Here is a 20,820-nt window from a genome sequence, read left to right on the forward strand (position 1 = left end):
AAGTGAACTCTGGAGTAATTTGTGTGAAGTATGAATGTGATCCGAAATTTGAATTGATCTAATTACCCAAAATACTATACATTATGGAATACATTTAAAGTGGTAATTAGGTAATCTCAGTGTAAAACTAAATACTCACATAAATAACAAGTTTGCATAGAACACCTCGCTCAAGTACCAGTCAATCAAATCAATCTTAGTACCTAATTCAGTCTCAGAGCCTCATCATCTTTCTCATGATCACACAGCAGTCACCCACATTAAAAAATAGGTTTAAATTCACTTGTGAGTGAGTAGCTCAAACCACATACAGAACTAGTGAGAAACAAAAGGTGTATTCAACCTAAAATGAAACCCCCTTATCTTCACCACATGAGTAATGTGCGCAGGTGGGGCAGCCTCTCGTTTCGATGTAATTGCACTTCAGGCATGACATGAACACTGGAGGTACATTAACTTTGATACCATGTAGTAAATATTATTCAAACATTCCAAAGTGCACATTATTAACACATATACTGTACCATACCATCTTCTAAGCCCACGTAATTCTGAGCAGGGTTGTAGGGAAGCTGGAGCCTAACCCAGCAAGCACAGGGTGGAAGGCAGAAACAATCCCTGGACAGGGCATCAGCCAATCTCAGTTTAAACACCCAGACAAACAGACAAACACACACAACACAACCAATTTACTGTCGCCAATCCACCTAACCTGTATATTTTTGGACTGTGGGAGGAAACCAGAGCACCTGAAAGAAACCCATGCAGACACAGGGAGAATAAGCAAACTCTATACAGGGAGGACCCAAAACATAAACCTTGGTTTCCTTATTGCAAGGCAGCAGCGCTACCACAGCACCACCTTGTTAGCATATATTTACAGGATAAACAACTGTAGACATGTAATTTGAGATAAAGCGATGAAGTAACACTCATATACTGTAGTAGATTACTGAAGACTAAATATGCAACATCATACGGTGAAACACCATGCACCTGATATGTTCTCTGACTGAACGAAATTGAAGCAATTCATTGTACAGTACACTTTAATGAGAATGTGTCCTCTTCTGTAGCATGCAAAGTAACATATCATTTTCATGTACTCTTCTAGTTATCAAATTATAGACATTCTACTCATATAGCTGTATTTGTCAAACAAAACACATCTCTATATATATAAAATCCAACGTCTGTCCATCTGTGTGCTTTTCATGAGCAAACTACTTAACGGATTTAGATCAGGTTTTTTTCTATAATTTGCTTGAACATTCCGGATCATTTTGTGACTTCTCTCATCGCGCTAAGTATCATAGTTTGCTTGCGGTGCCAATTTATTTGCGTGAATCCAAGAGATAGGCTGTAGGTCAAGGGGAGAGGAAGACAGGACCTCAGAAGTAGGAAGCCAGATAGGGTCATCCTAATTGACGTGCCAGCCTTCGTTCGAGTCGCTCTACTCGTTGCCATGTGTTGGAGCGTACCTTGCCTCTGCTTAGCTAGCGATACCTGTTTGTTCAGCAGACATTATCATCTAGGGATTGTTAAAGAGTAACGTTTGACGTTTTTGAGAGAGAGATCACAGCTATGTGTGTTTTAGAGGATACCTGCTCATTGGCAGAGATATCACTGCCAAGTGCTCTTCTCCCCACTCAGGGGACACCCTCCCATCAGAGCTGTACATTATCAGATACAGTGACAACATTTAACGTCGGAACATACCTACCTGCTGCTTGGCCAGAGATACCTTGCCAACTTTTTAAATTTTTGGCAAAGAGATCACAGCTACATTTTTGTTCCTGATAGTAAAACCAAAAATATTGCTATCAAGATATGAATCGGATATGAAAGCTATCAATATAAATTCTTCTCAATACAAATTATTACATTTTTATAACATTTTTTCATTGACTTTTAAAATTTGTCCTGTTTCACTACTACGTGGGTAGAGCTGCGGGGGATAGCTAGTAGTTTATATATATATATAAACACAGCTTTTGCTGACTCTTCATGATGACTTTAACCAAGAAAAATTGCTTCAGCCCAATGAACGAAGTCAATGACACATGTGTGTTTATTGTTACTTCTGGTTCTCTTGAAAATTTGCTGTGTGAAACGCAACCGGATTAACCTGGAGAATGAAACAAAGTAACCAATCATCTCCTGATTCAGAAACAAAGCAAACCGACTATTAGTGCGAAATCACCTTAAGAGATGACAAGATTGAGTTGTATAAAATTGTAAAGAGAATTAGTACAGTTGAACTCTGTTGTAGCTTTCAAGTAAATTCTTCACCAGCATAGGGACACACTTGTAAATTTGTTAAGTGTAAATTTTGTACAAACGTTATAAAGGTTTTCTTCATAAATTGAATCAAGAGCAAAATTTAAAAGGTTACCAATTATAGTAGTAGACTATGGGATTTTCAAAATTTTCCCTGATGTTATTTTAAAGGAATTAGGTAACTAGGATTGTAGCCATTGCATACACTCAGATTCACATTGTTGATGATTTGTTTATTTTACTTTGGGGACCATAGGAACACACCCAATCTTGACCCTTTATGCACACTCTTAAACAGAGACGCATAACACAGTGGCTCAAATTGGACTGTTAATAAAAGATATATTCAGACAATAGAGACGACAAAAAACAATTATCAAACAACACATATGCAAATCCCACCCAATTTACCTTGATGGCAATAATTACTTAGCACACACAAATACTAACGAAACCCAACGAAACACTAAGCACAAAGTGATCAATGATAAACACCCATGACAAAAGTTCAGACACAGTTTAGTACAACAAATGCAAATGATGATGGGGAATGGAATGAAAACCCCAGTGAACAGCCTTCTGAATGAAATGTAAAGTTTTGTCCTAGCAGGTTCCAGTTGCTTTGTGAAGATTTAAAGTGATTCTGAACGCTCCCCAGACAAAGATGTATCCAAAAAAGATTAAACCACATGAACAAGCAGGTACAGGACAAGAACATACAACCACCTTGGATTACAATTTTTCTGGATTTATTTGTTATCCAATTGAAAGTGAAGCGTTGAAACATATATACACAGATGATCACAGTCTTTTCCTGTGTGTTTCAGCTTTATTTTATAGGTGCCACCTTACTATATTTCTTTCTTCCAGCAACCCCTGCGGCAGCTCGATGCTGCCCAATAGTGTAGTGCTGCTACAGAGTGCTCAAGCCTGTCGGGCTGATCCAACAGTTTTTAACAAATTTGTTCTAATATTCATAACAGTTGCTGAAGCACAGACATTACAAATGCATCCATTTGTTCAGTCTGGCTCAGGATTACCATTGCTTTAAATTTTTGTTTAAGTAACATAAAACAAAGGTCAACAAAAAACTTCACAAAAATTAAATGGCACTATGTTATGCCTAATAATAACAATGGTTTCACAGAGGTTGTGTCTTTTAAAACGTAAGTAACAATAGCTCCTAGAAGGTATCCTGTGCCTAGTTTTAGTTTGGCTGTAAAAGTTCCCACATTACAAACTTCACAAGGATGCATAATTAATATAAAGGTATGTGAAATTGTTATTAATTATACAATGACAATAATACCACAAACAGTCTAAGAGATCTGCAAAGAATATGGCCATTGTTGGATGGTCAGATCTGGCGCTGTACCCACAGGAGTTAGCTTTATTAGTGACTTCTGTGCTGCTATATGACACACATATTGTATCTTCAAGAAAGAAAAAAGTTTCCCTTGAGAGCAAAGGTCCCATGGTTTCAGATTTGTGCAAGGGTATGGGTTCTGTAAATTACATACTGAACTTTCTAGCTTGGGGTAAAGGCGGGGTAGGGTTCAATTTTAAAAAGCCTAATAGCTGGTAATAAACTGAAGCAGGTATGAATTACAGTATCATGAGACATAGGTGGGGGGCATTGAAATGACTTCTTTAGAATCGGAAGGCATAAAGATGTGTCATACATTGCAAGAAGAGTATGTAGCGTGCAGCATACAAAGGATCTTAAGGTAAATGGTTTATGGTTTTTAGCAAATACAAAATTTGAGCTAGTCACCTACAAATTATAATTACATGTGAAGTAAGAAAGGATAAAGGAAAATAATAAATGAATAAAAAGAAGGTTTAGTCCACATTTCAGCTGTATTCTGAATGTCTAATGCAAACACACACACACACACACACACACACACACACATACACACCCACACACACTTGCACGCACGCACACACACACACGCACATATGTTGAAGTCGTTTTATTTTTCAGTGTGGAAACAACCTATATCTGTTTATGCCTTTTCTGGATATACATGAATGCATTCCTTTTCTAACTCGTAATTCAGTATTAATAATAAATATCTGTATAGAATACTAAAAACAGATAAATACAGGATATACAAAGCATTAAATATAACAAAGGACAATAAACCAGAGTAAAATACTAAATTCAATGCTAGAAGAAAGGCCAGAACAAATAACACAATTTGTGACATAACACATGCAGATTACCATGAGCATCTGGAGAGAGAGGTAAACTGAAAGAAGAGGCAGAATGTTAGGTTAAGTTTATCACTTTCCTGTACAGATGTGTTTTAAGTTGTATTTTAAAATAATGAATTGAGTCAGCTGATCTAATTAATTTAAGCAGGTTATTCCAAAGTCTGGGCGCTATACAGCTGCAGGCCCTGTCACATACAGAGTGCAGGTTAGTATGGGATGAACCTTAGTGGGTGAACAGGAGCACAATGATGGAAAACGTCACTGATGTAGTCCGGTGCAAGGCTATTTAAAGCTTTTTAGGCTATTAATAGAAAGGTTTCCATCAGTTTATTAGAAATAATTGGTAAGTTGGGAGGTTACAACACACTCAAGAACTTTAAGCAGAAAAGGTAAGTGAGAAATAGGCAGAAGATTGTCAGCATTAAGACACGACTTTTTTAACACTGGACTCACAAAAGACGATTTTAAAAGTGGCTGGCACAAAGCCAGTGTCAAGGGATGTATTTATTATTGTTGTAACAGTCCAGATTATGGCATGAAAAGAGGATTTAAGAAGTATGGTTAGGATGGGGTCCAGTACATAAGTAGTTGGTCTAATCTTACAAAGCCTGTCATAAATAAATGCAAAAGGGACTGGTGAAAACTTAGAAAAGGAACTGGATTTTATGAGAAGACAAAGAAAGATATAAACAGATGATGGACTTATGTTAGTTGAATTATTTGGATTTTTAATTTTATTACAGAAAAAGTGGAGGAATTTTTCACAGAATTCAGTAGAGAAGCAAGTTGTGCCAGATGTAGGTTGAAGTACTTTATTAGCAATGGAGAACAAAAACTCTCTGGTTATCATGGCCAGTTTCTATTATTCTGCCATAAAGTTTGGTCTTTGCTGTAGTTAGTGCATTTCTGTAAGCCCTCTGATGGTCAGAGAAAGCCTGGACGTGCACAGTGAGGCCAGTCTTAACGCTTAAAGGAAACTTTCTTATGTTTTAAAGGAGCTGTTTTATCTAGTATAGAATGAAGGGCTGAATTATAGTAGTCAATAAGACTCTATAGTGCGGATAGAATAGGAGAGGACAGAAAAAGATCAGAAATGGATCCAGCAAAGAGAGTTGGACAGATATTTTTAAGGTTTCTAAAAGAAATTTGACTATTCAGGTAAGAGGAGGGAGAGGTGATGAGGTGAAAGAGAGGTGAAAATTACTGTCCCAAAATATAACCATATACATGTAGCCATGGTAATCACAGGTGTGGTTGCCTTAGCACACCAGGTGGGTGTGACCATCAGTTAATTTCTCCAGTTGAAGGATGTTTTAGAAGGCATTGACATTTAGAAAACAGAACATTCACAGTGGGCGGCACGGTGACGCAGTGGGTAGCGCTGCTGCCTCGCAGTTGGGAGATCTGGGGACCTGGGTTCGATTCCCGGGTCCTCCCTGCGTGGAGTTTGCATGTTCTCCCCGTGTCTGCGTGGGTTTCCTCCGGGCACTCCGGTTTCCTCCACATTCCAAAGACATGCAGGTTAGGTGGATTGGCGATTCTAAATTGGCCCTAGTGTGTGTGGGTGTGTTTGTGTGTGTCCTGCGGTGGGTTGGCACCCTGCCCGGGATTGGTCCCTGCCTTGTGCCCTGTGTTGGCTGGGATTGGCTCCAGCAGACCCCCGTGACCCTGTGTTCGGATTCAGCGGGTTGGAAAATGGATGGATGAACATTCACAGTTTCTGGATCTCACAATGCAAAAAAAACGTTCACAAATCAGGAATCAGGCAGTGTACCACAAAAATAATTAAATCAATTGTCCCTTAGGCTGTGACAGGTATAGCCAATGGTAAAGGCATAGTCCATTAAAAATAAATCCAAATTCAATACAGAAAGTAATTAATTGCATCCATGAACTATACATACAGTAAAAAAAAGTAAAAGATGTGCAAACAGTACAAAATTCAATGCAAATGTTAACGAAAAGTGTTGTTAACAGGGAAAAGCAGCAACATGTGTGCACCAGCATTCCCTCCATTTTCATCATGTTATTGTCATGTGTATAGTTATGAATTCCAAACATGCACACAGTAACTCTCGATACATTTTGCAGAGATATTAGATAGATAAATCTACTCCCTTATGCTTTGGAATCCAACACTCTAGTCATTAGAACATAGTATATGCCAGAGTAATGAGTGTTACCAAATAATGAAACTTTTGCCTATTCAATTGGTAGGATAAAGGCGTCTGCTAATTAAAGAATAATTATATGATGGTGTCCGCCATGAGGTTGCAATCAAACCCAATAAAATGAGTTAATTTTTGGGCTTTGTTGGAAATTATTTCTGATTTTTCCATCCATACCTAAAAGTTTATACATTTTAATAAGAATACTCTTCATGTGGAACAACTGCTGCCTCACAAATCCAAGATGTCTGCCATTCTCTCCGTTTCCATTTGTGTTTCCTCTTTGCACATACTAAAGATGCATTATTATTATTATTGTTTGTTATGTATAGTAATTATAATTATTAAAATCATTTATCCCTGTAGACCTATTTATGTGGACTTATTATGGCAAAATGGTTGTCTCCTCATAGGTCAAACAGACTGATTTCACATCCTGGCCATGTCACTGTCTGTGTGTGTAATTTACCATGTTCTTTCCATGCACAAGTGGGTTTTTCTCTGTATACTCCTACCACTTTATGTATGTGTTAAGTTAATTAACAACTCTAAATGAATTCAGTGTCGGACTAGCTGTCCATAAAAGGCTGGTTGCTACCTCATATTTGCTTGGCTAATGTATCCTGTGGCCCTTTATTGGAAAAGCTTGCTTAGAAAAAAAAAAAACAAAAAAAAAAACAAAGAAGGAGTCTGAGTGAGGGTGATTTTGTGTGCATCTACTGTGTGTGATAAGACAAGTGTCTCACTCAGGTTCTGTTCCCTGCCTTTGCAATAATGTTGCACTCTGGCTATACTGACACAAAAAAGAAAGGATTAAAGTGAGTTAAAATATAGTACCTACTACAGAAAAATATTTTAAAACTGCCTGATTCAATTCAGTGCATCAGGAACCCAGAAATGGAAAAATAACAATTTCAGGTAAATACAGGTTAAAAGTTTTAGAACACCCCTATTTTTCCAGTTTTTATTGACATTTAAGTCCAGTGAATAACATGAATAATTTGAAATGGTACCAAGCTATGCAGTAAACTGTCAAAGGTTAAAAAAAATGTTTATGGTACCATATAATTTTGCAATGACTTTCTCACTGTCAAACCTGCAACTCAAAGTCTTCTCTTCATAGTTTGAAGTGACACTTGCTAACTTTGAGCACTGTCCTGTTAAGTACCAATAACACAAGCTGTTGACTCTCATAATTCTGTCTTCTGATTCTGTCAGAGGTTCATCCAGTTTCCAAATTCCTTTTTCATTTATTGGCAGCAAATTAGTGTTGTTTAATGTTTTTTTTAATTTAATGTGATTGGACAATTGTTGATGTACTATTTCAAGTGAGTTAGTACGACTTTACAGCAATGGCAACTTCAAGTGGAACTTCAGAAATCAAAGAAATTTCAGTTATTTCTGAATTATTTAGTTATTTCTAAAATTTAATTTAGACATGCTTATTATTGCTAAACAGCTAGAAGAAGACTATAAGACTGGCATTAGAAGGCTCAGCAAAGAGGTGACCAAAAATTGACACATCCTGTCCAGAATAATAGACTATGTGAAATTTTGTACAGCATTTGAATTGGCTTTGTGTGGCCATGATGACAGTGAGAACTCTAATAAGCCCGGGATTTTCCGTGGGTTGGTGGATTTTGTTGCCTCTTTTGATGGAGATTTGAAAGAGTACCTTGAGAGTGCCTGCCACTGTATTTAAGGAACTTCAAAAGTTGTACAGAGCGAGCTTTTGGACTCCACAGAATACTCTGTGCAATGCATACATCTTCTAACTTAATTAAAAATAATTGCATCTGTTCAGACTGGCATTTAGGTAGCGCTGTCATCTGCAGGTATTTTTTATATTGTCATTTCTTTTTATTTTGTTTCAATATTTCATTTTATTCTATGTTTTATCATTCAGTGCTTTGTGACTTTTTTCTGTGATAGGCGCTTTATAAATAATTTTTTACTTAAAAAAAATAAAGTGTTTATTTTGCCACAAGTACAATAAGTAAACTAAAAAAGTTTAATTTCAGTATTGCTAAAGGAAATTGTGTACAAGCTTTAAACGTGTTGTTTTAAGTGAGATTTGGGTTACATTAACGTTAGATTATATATTGTTATAAGTATTATTATAACATAATAATATATATATTATATTATATTATATTATAATAGATAGATAGATATATACTTTATTAATCTATCTATCTATCTATCTATCTATCTATCTATCTATCTATCTATCTATCTATCTATCTATCTATCTGTTATGAAGAATTTAGGACATGTGACATTTGATATGAAGTAAATATGCTCAAGTTCTGTCGTGATCCAAAAATATGCATTTATTTTTTTAAATAGTTCATCTGTCACCCATTAAGAAGTCTAAGTTTCAAACTCTTAATCTATTGGAGTCCTGCAGCCTATCAAACATTGAAGAATTACATATTTTTGTAAATATTAGGAAGTTTTCCAAAATACATAAAACTTTTCTTAGAATCACCATGACTCAGGTGAGGCTGAATCCATTCAATAGAGGAGAGACTAGTGACTGAAATGATTCAATTTATCAAAACGTTATTGAGAAATTTTCAGGCTTAAAGAAAAAGAAGGGCAACACTTATGTTCAAGCAGTGCTACTGAGCAGTATGTAGGCAACATTGCAATTTGTGTGTGTGTTTTCTTTTCTCCTGAGCTATGAAGTGCTGCTTCAGTCTCAAAAAAAAAAACCGAGCCCCTGGCCAAATTTTTTTCACCAGCTGCCACTGCTCGAAGTTCAGGAAAGCAGTGCAAATTGCAGTTCTGGGAGATTTGGAACACTTAAAATGAAAATATTTCTTACAGTTTTTAAAGGCAATATATGAATTAGGCACTCGATAAGTATGTAATCTTACAGTTTATACTAAACTCTCATTTTTTGTATTCTTATTTCACAATATTAAAAAATACTGTTGTATAAAAATGCCACTCTGACTAAAGTTTTGTTTTAATTTGGAGATGTCATATAACCATAAATCATTTCCAAATGACAGAACATCTTTACTTGCTTTTGTGTTTTACTCAAATAAAAAATAAACAACAACCACAAATTTCTACAAAATATCCACACGTAAATGCATATTAAGTGAAAAGGAGTGGAAGGAGAGACCAAGTGACTTTACAAATGACAACTCTGAAATCCCCCGAAAGCACACAGAAAAGCTTCACAGGAAGCATTTTTTAAACTGTTTAGGACTCTAAATTGTTTCACACTGTGGAAGCAAGGCATTTGAAGTCCAAACAATATGGAAAGGGCTTATGAAAAGACAAATCATACAAAATGTGCTGTAAGACAAACAAAATAAGATCTAGAGCAGTGGGAAGTAATAACTATCAAAAATCTTTATGGCTTAATGATCAGCTCATTGAACATGCTCCCATCTTACCTTAAGCAGACTAATGCCATTGTCATTGCTTGGAGCAGTGAAATGCTCATCGTCATCAAAGTGGATATCTCCCAGCTGCCAGGCATGAGCAAACTCTCGTCCAGCCCCATCAAAGGTCTGTGCACAGCCTAAATGGCGACCTGAATTACAAATGCACAGTGTGTTTATTATAGGGATGTTCAATTGATCACATTAGTATTTTCTAATATCTTTGCTCAAAAATCACAAACTGTTGGTAACTCAAACCTGGTTTCTTAAGTCTGGTAATCATCTTCTACTGTGTTCATTAGTTTTCATTGCTGAACTCTCAATACATCCATTTTCTGATCATTCTTAATTTAATTTCAGGGTCCGCCCTGGCAGCTAGTCAGGAACTAACTCTGAACATGCTTCAAGGTGAACCTATAATGCATGTGTTTAGTATGTCGGAGGAAAACCCAACCAAACACAGAAAGAATGCCCAAAAAAAGCTCTTAGTCAATGAAGTATATTTATTCTACATCAAAAATATAGTTGTCTGTAACAGTGTAACTTGCTTGTAATGTTGCAGAGATGCAGAGCCAATAGACCCAGAATATAAGATAACTAGATCATGTTACTTACTCTGTTTGTTATCTAAACGAAAATTATGATTTTCATGGCATGGTGTTAGGACCCAGTACAGGGCTGGTACTGCAAAGTCACCACATTTATCTTTTTTCAACATGGGTTTTCTCTAGGAACAATGACTGACTTATAAAGATATGGTATTAGTTTAATTGGTAACTCTAAACTCAAATCAGTTTGGGCTATGATAGACAGCCAGAGTTGGTTCCCATGTTATGGCTAGGACTCTAGCTCTCACACAACCCCAAAAAAAGTGAGTTCTGAAAACAGATTGATTGGATTATTTTTTTTGACTGAAAATTAAGCTGCCATTACCATAAATGAACACCAGGCATAAGAAACCTTGAAAGAGAAAGGAATTCAGTCACAAACTGAAAATGATCAAATTCAGTAACTCTAGAGTAAGAAGCCCACTTGTGAAATAACCAGGGTGAACAGGAAACAACACAAAGCTTTTTTACCTGTGCCAAAGCCAAGCCGGATGTCAATCATGGACAGGGGCGAGGTATTGTCCTCTTCAAATAACAAAGGAGACACTTCGCTCCACATCCTAAAAGCCAGTCTGAAGACATATCTCTGGTCATCTATTGAGAGCTGACTGCTGTAACCCTCACCAATGAGCCTCCACTTCAACACTGTCTTAGAAAAAGCCATCTGCCCTGATATGCTTGGTGTATCTCCTTCTGATCGTTTCTTCCTTCCTCGAAACAGGAGCATTTCAAGGGAACGTTTTTGCCTTGTGCCAGCAGAATAACTCGCTTGCCTTTCAACTTGGGCCGTGCGATTATCCAGTGTCTCATTGGTTATGCTGGTTGTTGTGTTGTCAATAGTGTTGTTTAGGTCAGCCTTCTTGTCTGGCACACCACACCTTGGTTTATTCATGACCGCCTTGGTCGCATCATCCAGCACTCCTGTGATCGGAAGATTGTACGCCTTCTGAAATTCCTTGAGGGCTTTCATGTATTGTGGTTTCTGTAGAGGATTTTCAGCATCACTTTCACCACTGCTGCGGGATGCAAAAGTCCCTTCCTGAATTAAAGACAGGATGTCCTTGGGTGCTCGATTAGCATCGATAAAGCTTTCTTCTTGTTCATAGTGCTTCTCATCCCACTTAACTGGATTTGTGAATCCATACTTTTCTAAGAATTGCTGGAAATTCAGAAACAACCAAATATATTGATTTTAAAAAGTGCATAAAGCATTTTATTGAGTTAGAATATTTAAAATGAATAAAAAATTGTTTTCTTCATTTGAAGCACCACTTAAGACATTTCGTTAGATAGATTTGTATTACCAAATAAAACAATTGCAAAATAGAAAGAGAACGGTTTTACCTTTAGAGGAAACTAGGTGTATTTAACTCTGCAATTGTTATTCTTTAGTTACAGCAACTTTTGAAATATTTTAATAGATCAAATCAATGTGAATATAATTATATAGTCATAAAAACACCAGTTTTACCTTACAGATAAAAGAAAAAGTGAAACTATATTATGACAACACCAATCAAAATATTTATTTATAAAGAGTGAAAGAACACAATATCATCTTTGTAAGAAAGGAATACTTGGCTAATAGGTAAATAGTACATTTAAACAATGTTTTCCTTATACAGCAGTTTAACTGCAGCATTTATTATAATACTTTTCTGTTAAGCTAGAATGGACAATAGTATCCTTGTAAGAAATAAATATTGAATATGTCAATAGCACTCCTACATAACCAAAAGTATATTTCATAAAAAAGGAAACACAAAAGATGATTACAGAAATACTCCAGAATATAATGCTCTTTTAAGGATAAAGGTACTTTGAAATAAAAAAAAAATATTTGGAATGAACTTGCACCAAAAGTCCACAATAAATCAGACAGTAGAATGAATTGAAGCAGGCATTCCATTCTGAAGACAGAAGAGTATTCTGTATAATATTACACTACTGTATACTGTATTTTATAGATTGATACACTTGGTAGGCAAGACGTTAGCTTAATATGATAATATTGTACATTACTTTAATTTGATATTTTGTTATTGTGTTTTCCTTTATACTCTCATAAATAACAAAGATTTCTGATTAATTAATTTAGCTGAGATTCATTTTTATGGTCTCAGAGGTTTATGGGTAGAGAAAACAGGCCAACTTGGCCAGCCAGAAAAAACTCGTCCTAAGAAGTGAATTGGGCCAAAAAATGAACTGGAAAGATTCAGATAATAAAAGACTGAAATTGTTAGGTGATGAAGTGGTCATTATGTTGAAAAAAATGATTCAGGTAGTGTCAAATTATGGCTTTCATTGAAGGGTAAAGCATGGTTCGGGACATGACAGGGCTTCAGGCCTACAACCAAATTTGTTAAAATTTCACCACAAGGTGCTTAAAATCCATTGACTTAACAGGAAGGCCACATTCAGATTTCTTATAGCACTAAACATTTCTACCTGATTTGTTTCATTGGCCCTGCATTTATTTATACTATTTAACTATATAATAGTTTATTAAACTCCCAGTAAGCTACATTTTTCTCACGTTATCAACAGATACGTTATAGGATTACCATTTGCTAAAATCCAGGGGGTCAAAAAATAAAAAGATGCTGTCAGGCTCACTGCCCCAATTTGTAAACATTCCAGAATCTTGACTCTTAGTGTTACTCCCATTTGCCCACATTCTTCAAAACCTGACGTGGGATCTTCATTAGCCATTTATTTACTAATTCTTTTTCAAAACGAATCCTTCCACCCCCATGATGCATCTTCTTTTTATTAACTTGGAGCAGAACCTCGACATTTCTCTGACCTCAGGCATTGTAAAAACATGAGGGTCACCTCCCTCACATTTAAGGAGGCCCCATGACCATAAGTTTATAGCACAGTCCAATCCTTGGTCACTAAGATTCGCGTGCAAGGGTCGGCTTAGGAACATCTGCACCTTTTTTATTTTTTTAATGTTTATTTGTATTTACTGAACTTAACTTAACTGTCTGGAGCCCATTTAATGAACTCTTGAACCATTAAGAAAAAGTACAAAAAAAATAACCTTAGCAATCCTATAATTATAACAATTGTTCAATCTATCCTTCCATTTTGTAAGCTTACTCTATCCATTACAAGATCCCAGGGAGCTGCAGGTTGTCTTAGCAGCACTGGGCACAGGACAATACTTAGTCCTTGATGGGACGCCATTAGTTTGTAAGACATGCACACCAAGCTAATTCAGTCACCAATTAACTTGCAAGGTTCCCAGAAATAGTGTCTGAACTGGGAAAGGAACCAAAGTGTCTGGGCTGCACCCTTAGTTTGCCATCCATGACAGTGAGTAAAACATCACTTGCAAAAGTTCATCTGAAACATTCTGCCCAGTTGCAGTGTTGAAAAACTAAAACAAGTACTGATTTGTTTAGGGGCTTCTTTTTATTTTAGTTTTCAAAAACCAGAACATTGCAATGACATGTCACACAATCAAACTGACAACAATAAAATAATTGATACATCTATTAGCTTCAAAATAAATACAGGAAAAAAACACACAAAGCACAAACAGAAACAAAACAAGATCCAGCCAACCCCCCCCAAACCACCATGAGAAACAGAAAAACATGATTCAAAAGCAAAAAAAAAAAAAAACTTCTATTTATAATAGAACAACTAATCACATAAGAGAGCCCAGCATGCTTATACTAAAATAAGATTAACGAATTCTTTCCATTTTATTAAAGAAAGTTTTGGACATATCCTCTAAGAGAGAAGTCGCTTTTTTATTATTTGAAATGATATAGAAAGTCACTTACACACTGAGTTACAGAAGTGGGGTCGTGATTCTTCTACAGTAGTTGAGCAAGATAAGTTTATGTGATAGCTGAGTGGTACAGGCTATCAAAAGCGACTCATCCCTATGCATTGAAATGCCATCTGGGGGCACACCAAATATCACTGTTAATTAGGAGTCCTTGTAACACCAAGGTGGTCTGAGAAGTATGTAGCGATTTTTGTCCGAACTTATGGTAACTGAGTGCATTCATTTAGTGCATAGTGATGCAGAGCTAAATGTCAGCACTTGCAGTTGGATCATGCCCTGGATACATTTTGGCCAGTTCTAAATGGGGTCAATGTGGTTGATGACAGACCTTTACTTGGAAGGCTTGGCACATATACAACTAGAGTGTACATTATTTTATTAATAGCCAAGTTCCACTCCTTTTCTGAGATGCCGATTGAAAGGTCCCTTTCCTACTGTTCCCTTGGATCTGTAAAGGGTAGATTCTTGTTGATTTGCTCTATGAGTCTTCATCAGGACAATCAGTATGGCCTCTGGGATAGATATGTGAGCAAGATGTGGAAAATTGGGTAATTTTCTTTTACCAAAGGTTTCTAATTTATATATAGCTATAGTGTGTAGCTGGAAAGTTAACTTTGGAATGTAATTGTTCATAAGATGCAACTATTCAATTCATATAAAGATCTCTAAGTGTCTTAATCCCATCTGTTTAAATAGAGTATGTCTGCCGAGGTGGAAAAAGGTGATTAACAAGTATAGGAACAACTGGTAAGAGCTTCTCTACCTTGAAATGTGTCCTGCATTGGTTAAATATTTTAAGTAACTGGTGGATGACTGGATTACTGGTAAACTGTTGATAGTTATTGACTGGAGCACAGAGCTGGGTATATAAAGAAGTTTTACAACAGGATTTCTTTTCCATTTCAAGCTAGGCTGGTGTGAATACATGAATCGGGTGAGTCTTTAGAATTAAATTATAATGTGCATGTCACCTGGTGGCTAACTATTTAGCTCTGCTCTCTTGCAATTCCAGGAATGTGGGTTCAATACCCAGATCTGCATGACCGTTTCTCTAAACCCTTGGGCTTTATTTGATTTAAGATAGTATGACGTTCTGCTTTAGCTTAGGTTGCTGGTATTGTTTTTCACTTTTTCCAAAGATATGTTCATCTGTCCTCTTGTGCACCCAACTCAAGACACAATACAACTTGGATGGTGTGCCGCGTCACAGGTCAAGTTCGAAAAACTACTTTTCTGAGGGGTGCAACGCGACAACATTTTAAATAACTTGAGATCAATCAAAATAACACACAGCTGAATAATACACCGTAGTGCACTAGCGCCATTGTCACGATTATAGGAAAAAAAAGTGGACCCTGGAAATGGATGGATAAATGGTCGTCCGTTAAGTGACCTGTTGGCCGTGGTCAAGGCGCAAATCCTGAATTCTTATCGACTATTTGTTTACAGACCTTTTTTTGGCTGGAGTCACAAACTAAATGAACTTTTAACGGAAAGTTCCTTGTCTTCCTTTCCTGGTAACAGACAGACAGACAGACAGACAGACAGACAGACAGATAGATAGATAGATAGATAGATAGATAGATAGATAGATAGATAGATAGATAGATAGATAGATAGATAGATAGATAGATACCTTTGCAGTGACTTCGTCCACAATAACCTCAGCACGATGACTCGTTGGAAGCTCGATATCTGAATGGTCCCGGCTGTGGAAAAGTTTCTCCGAGTCGCAGTAAGGTGGAAGCACAGTGCAAATGAAGAGTGTCAGCTGGATACAGTTCAGCATCGTGACCGGGCGGGGAAGAGCGTCGGCGCGCTCCGTGCAGACTTCGCTCTGTTGACAAATGCGTGTCCGTGTGAAGGCAGCGCCCGCTTTTTATGGGCTGCCTGCACCTGACGGTCCAGTCGTCGGCAGGCAGGCTGGCAAACACTCCAGCCCCGCTCTCCTCCTCCGCCACCCCTCCCTTCTCCTCCTGTCGAGAAACTAGCATAGTCCTGAGACTCGAGGTTGACAAGTAACGAATGAGCGCGTTGTTCCGCTGCAGCTGCCTGAAGGCGCGATGGGCGCAAATACCGGAGCATTAGACATTACTGGAAAATGATGTGTGAAAGTCTGCCGCTTCGATTCACTGCCCGGTGATTAATTCTATTAGACGATGTAATGTTTAACCAGGTAAATTGAGGGGAAAAAAAACATTCGAAACACCACATAGATAAAAGAACAAAAACAAGTTTTCAGCACATCAAAATATTTCCCAACATTTATTTTTCAGTTAGTGAGGATGGCAATATATTAAAAAGTTCACACTCAAGAGCAGCAGTTTATAATTACAAAAAAAGTGACTCACTTTCGTACACTTTTTGACAGATTCTTATTTCGCGTTTAAACTCTGAACTGTATTAAATTACTGTAGGATTATTTCCGCTGTGAACAAAAAAAGGGACGCATACACTGTCAGAAAGTTTAATAACTTGCACATAACGAAACCCTGAAATCATTAGGCCTACATTAGTCAATAAAAACTGAAATAATCTGTCGGTGAACACTGTTGGAAAAAATACTTTTGCCCTGCACAAAGCTGATTTGTCTTAAACAATATGCCATATTTACAGTTTGTTGGTATAAAATCTGTGGAGTTATTAAGTGAGTTTTAAAGAATTCACCGGAAGTGTATGTAAACTTCTGACCTTAACTGTATATATCTTTTACTACATTTTCATTCACTGATTTTATTTCCTGGATCCTCTTACTTTAGTTTGGGGTCTTGGGGCATAAATCAAGGTCTCATTCCACCACAAAGCACAATCACTTCTACATCCAGAGCGTCAGCTTTCCACCTAGTGCCAAGAACCAGGCAGAACTGGGTTGTTGAGTTTTTTCTTGAACTTGAAAAACACATTGTGCCACGCGATCAGCTTAGTTTACGTATTCATGTAAATGAGGCATTAAGTTCAACAGACAACTAGTGACAGGAGGTCACCAAGAGACCTATGATAACTCTGAAGGAGTTACAAGCTACAGTGGTTAAGATTGGACAGACTGTGCAGACAAAAAATGTTTCTGGATGCTTTACCAGTGTCAAAGAGAATGCCACTGTTACAAACTGCACGACATCTCAACTAGAGTTTCTCAGAAGGCACACGAGAGACAAGTCAGCTGTAAGTAGGTTCAATGGCCTGATCAGACTAAAACTGAGCTTTCAGACTAATTTAGTGTAGACTATACATTATGAAAAAAACACCATTCCCACTGTGACGCACAGAGGAAGGCAGAATCACACTGTGGGGATGCCTTCCTACAGAAGGTGTGTATGGATAAAGGCTAAAATAAATTCAGCTAAATACATGGAAATCCTGGAGGAAAACCTGATACAGGCTTTTCCAGAAAGACAACAACCCCAAGCATAAAGGCCAGGCAACACAGGAATAGCTTAAAAACAACATCAGTGTCCTGGAGTGGCTCATTCCCGATCTCAATCCAGTAGAGAATTTGTGACTGGACTAGAAAAAGGCTGTTCACTCATGATCCCCCTGCAGCCTGACAGGGCTTCAGCAGTTTTGCAAACAAGAACAGGGAAAACATACTCTTGTAGATGAAGATAGCTGATAGAGACTAGTGCACATAGACTGAAGACTGTCACGGCTGCCAGAGGTGCATCTACTAAATATTGACTAGAAGGGGGTGAATACTTATGCTTTTAATCATTTTATGCTTTATATTTGTAATAAATTTAGGTCACTTGGCTGATCTGTTTTTAATTTAACACTAAAGAGCCTTTCTGTTGATCAGTGTCAGAAACTCCAAATTAAATTCAGTGGGATTCAGTATTATATAGCAATAAAATGTGAAAATAGTAAAGGGGTGAATTCTTTTTGTAGACATTGTACCTATACACACACACAAATTAATCCTTCTAAACACTTGCCACATACAAAGGCACTTCCTAACGTGCTACCACAACATCAGCTATGACTCACATTGAGTGATAAATTAGTGCCTGAAGTTAAAGATCCTGTTCATGGATTAACAAACTTCAGGGAATTCAAAAGAAAGAAGATGGGAAATTATGGGACAGTGGCAAGAAAGACCACCTGGCGAGACAAAAAGCTGTTCTTATTTTGATGAAACTAAAGTGAAACCTTCTGTCCTGTAGCCTAAGCCGTATGTAAGATGTAACTCAAATGCTGTTAACCTGGTCATATCATCCCCTCCACAAAGTATGTGGATTACATCATAGTTTGAGAATTCCACTCTGAAGGAGGGCATGGCACTCTTATTAGGGTTACTTTAAAGAAATAAATATCTGAGCAAGAGTACCAGGAAGGTTCAGCTTGAGAAGAAGTTTGTATTTCAATAGGCCAAGGTTGAAGAGAAAGTCTATAGTAGCTTAAAATAAAGAAAAATGGCAGGTTTGAGTGTAACAGAATACCAACCTTAATGCCATCATAGAATATAAGGCAAGCCATCAAAAGCATTGCCAACAAAATTTCCTCAATTAACTTGGTAAAGAAAAGGAGTAATTGTCACATATTGACCCATCTTAGAATACAAAGTTATTGGAGGTTTACCCAAACAATTACTGGCTGTTATTGGCACCAGGGCATTTCAACAATGTAGAGGACCTTGGCAGTAACTTTTACTTTAATAAATTAATAGAATTGCTCTTTTATGAGTTTTTATCACAAACTGATCCAATGATATGACGTGTCACATAGTCGGTGTAGCTCTCCTACAGCCACTGTGTTTCACATGCTGTGTCTGTTCGGAAATGCAGCTGTGGGTTGAAGAGGATGGATGAGTTCACAGATTAAACTTTATAGAGGATTTGCATATAAATGGTGACAGTGGAAACAAAAAGTTTCCTATGAAATGCTGAATGATGGTTTAAAAAATTTTACTGTTACAAAAAAACTTTCATTTTTTTCAGCATGAGAAAATACCAAATATTTGATTGTATTACATTTTTTATATTTCCAAGGATGTCATCAAAAATCTCTTTAACTGTAACTCTATGAAAACAGATATAGACGGTCACCTCTACACTGCTCAGCCACATTAAAACCACTGACGGGTTAAGTGAGTAACATTGACTATCTCATTACACTGGCACCGGTCAAAGAGTGGGATATATTAGGCAGCAAGTGAACAGTTAATTCCTAGTGGTGATGTGTTGGAAGCAGGAAAAATGGGTAAGCATAAGGATCTGAGTAATTGTAGCAACAGCCAAATTAAGATGGCTAGACAGCTGGGTCAAAGCATCTTCAAAACAGCAGGTCTTGTGGGTGTTCCCAGTATGCAGTGTTTAGTACCTAACAAAAGGTGGTCCAAGGAAGGACAACCAGTGAACCGGTGATAAGTCATGCGAGCACAAGGCTCATTGATACAAATGGGGAATGAAGGCTAGCCCATCTGGCCCGATCACATAGAAGTGCTACTGTACCACAAATTGCTGAAAAACGAAATTCTGGCCATGAGAAAAAGGTGTGATAACACACAGTGCGTTGAAGCTTGCTGCATATGGGGCTGCATGGCCACAGACTGGTTAGAGTATCGATGCTGAACCCTGTCCACCACTGAAAGCACCTACAACGGGCACATAAGCATCAGAACTAGACTGGAGTGCATTTGAAAAAGGTGACCTGATCTGATGAATCACATTGTTTTAGATTATGTGGGTGGCCAGGTTTGTGTGCAATGTTTATGTAGGGAAGAGATGGCAGCAGGATGCAGTATGGGAACAAGGCAAGCTGGCAGTGTGATGCTCTGGACAATGTCCTGCTGCAAACTCTTGGACCCTGGAATTCAAGTGGATGTTACTTTGACACGTACCACCTACCTAAAGGACTACTGCAGACCATGTACAACTCTTCATGGCAATGGTTTTCCCTGATGGTTGTGGCATCTTTCAGCAGAATAACGTGCCCTGCCACACTGCAAAAATTGTTCAGGAATGGTTTGAATTTCATGACTCGATATCAAGATATCAATCCAATAGAGTATCCGTAGGATGTGCTGGAAAAACAAATTTGATCCATGGAGGCCAGACCTTATAAAATTCAAGACTTAAATGATCAGCTGCTAACACCTCGGTGCCAGATATGAAAGAACACCTTTAATGGTCTTATGGAATCCATACCTCAATGGGTCAGAGCTGTTTTTTAATGGCATGAGGATGACCTACACAATAAAAAACAGTTGATTTTAATATTGTGGCTGACCGGTGTACTTCAAAGAAAGACCTTTGAAAATAAATTGTTTACTTTCTGATGTATACTTTAGCAATAATGCTCCTTTTCTAGATTCTTCTACAAACAGTATAAAGACGTATTTCTTG

The 20,820-nt window shown here is 37.4% G+C and overlaps 1 protein-coding gene across 1 annotated transcript in view; it reads right to left on the reverse strand.

Moving 5' to 3' along the window:
- LOC114646892 (matrix metalloproteinase-21-like) overlaps positions 1–20,730 on the reverse strand; it is a 37,962-nt gene extending 17,232 nt beyond the window's left edge. The window contains exons 1-3 of the mRNA XM_028795282.2: positions 16,119–20,730; positions 11,149–11,836; positions 10,082–10,221 (exon numbers count right to left, since the gene is read on the reverse strand). Of these exons, the coding sequence (XP_028651115.1) occupies positions 10,082–10,221; positions 11,149–11,836; positions 16,119–16,271 (981 nt within the window). The 5' untranslated portion in view covers positions 16,272–20,730. The remainder of the gene's footprint in view (positions 1–10,081; positions 10,222–11,148; positions 11,837–16,118) is intronic.
- Between the last annotated feature and the right edge of the window lie 90 nt (positions 20,731–20,820).

The sequence above is a fragment of the Erpetoichthys calabaricus genome, chromosome 2 (genome assembly GCF_900747795.2).
Source record: "Erpetoichthys calabaricus chromosome 2, fErpCal1.3, whole genome shotgun sequence".
NCBI classification, from domain to species: Eukaryota; Metazoa; Chordata; class Cladistia; order Polypteriformes; family Polypteridae; genus Erpetoichthys; species Erpetoichthys calabaricus.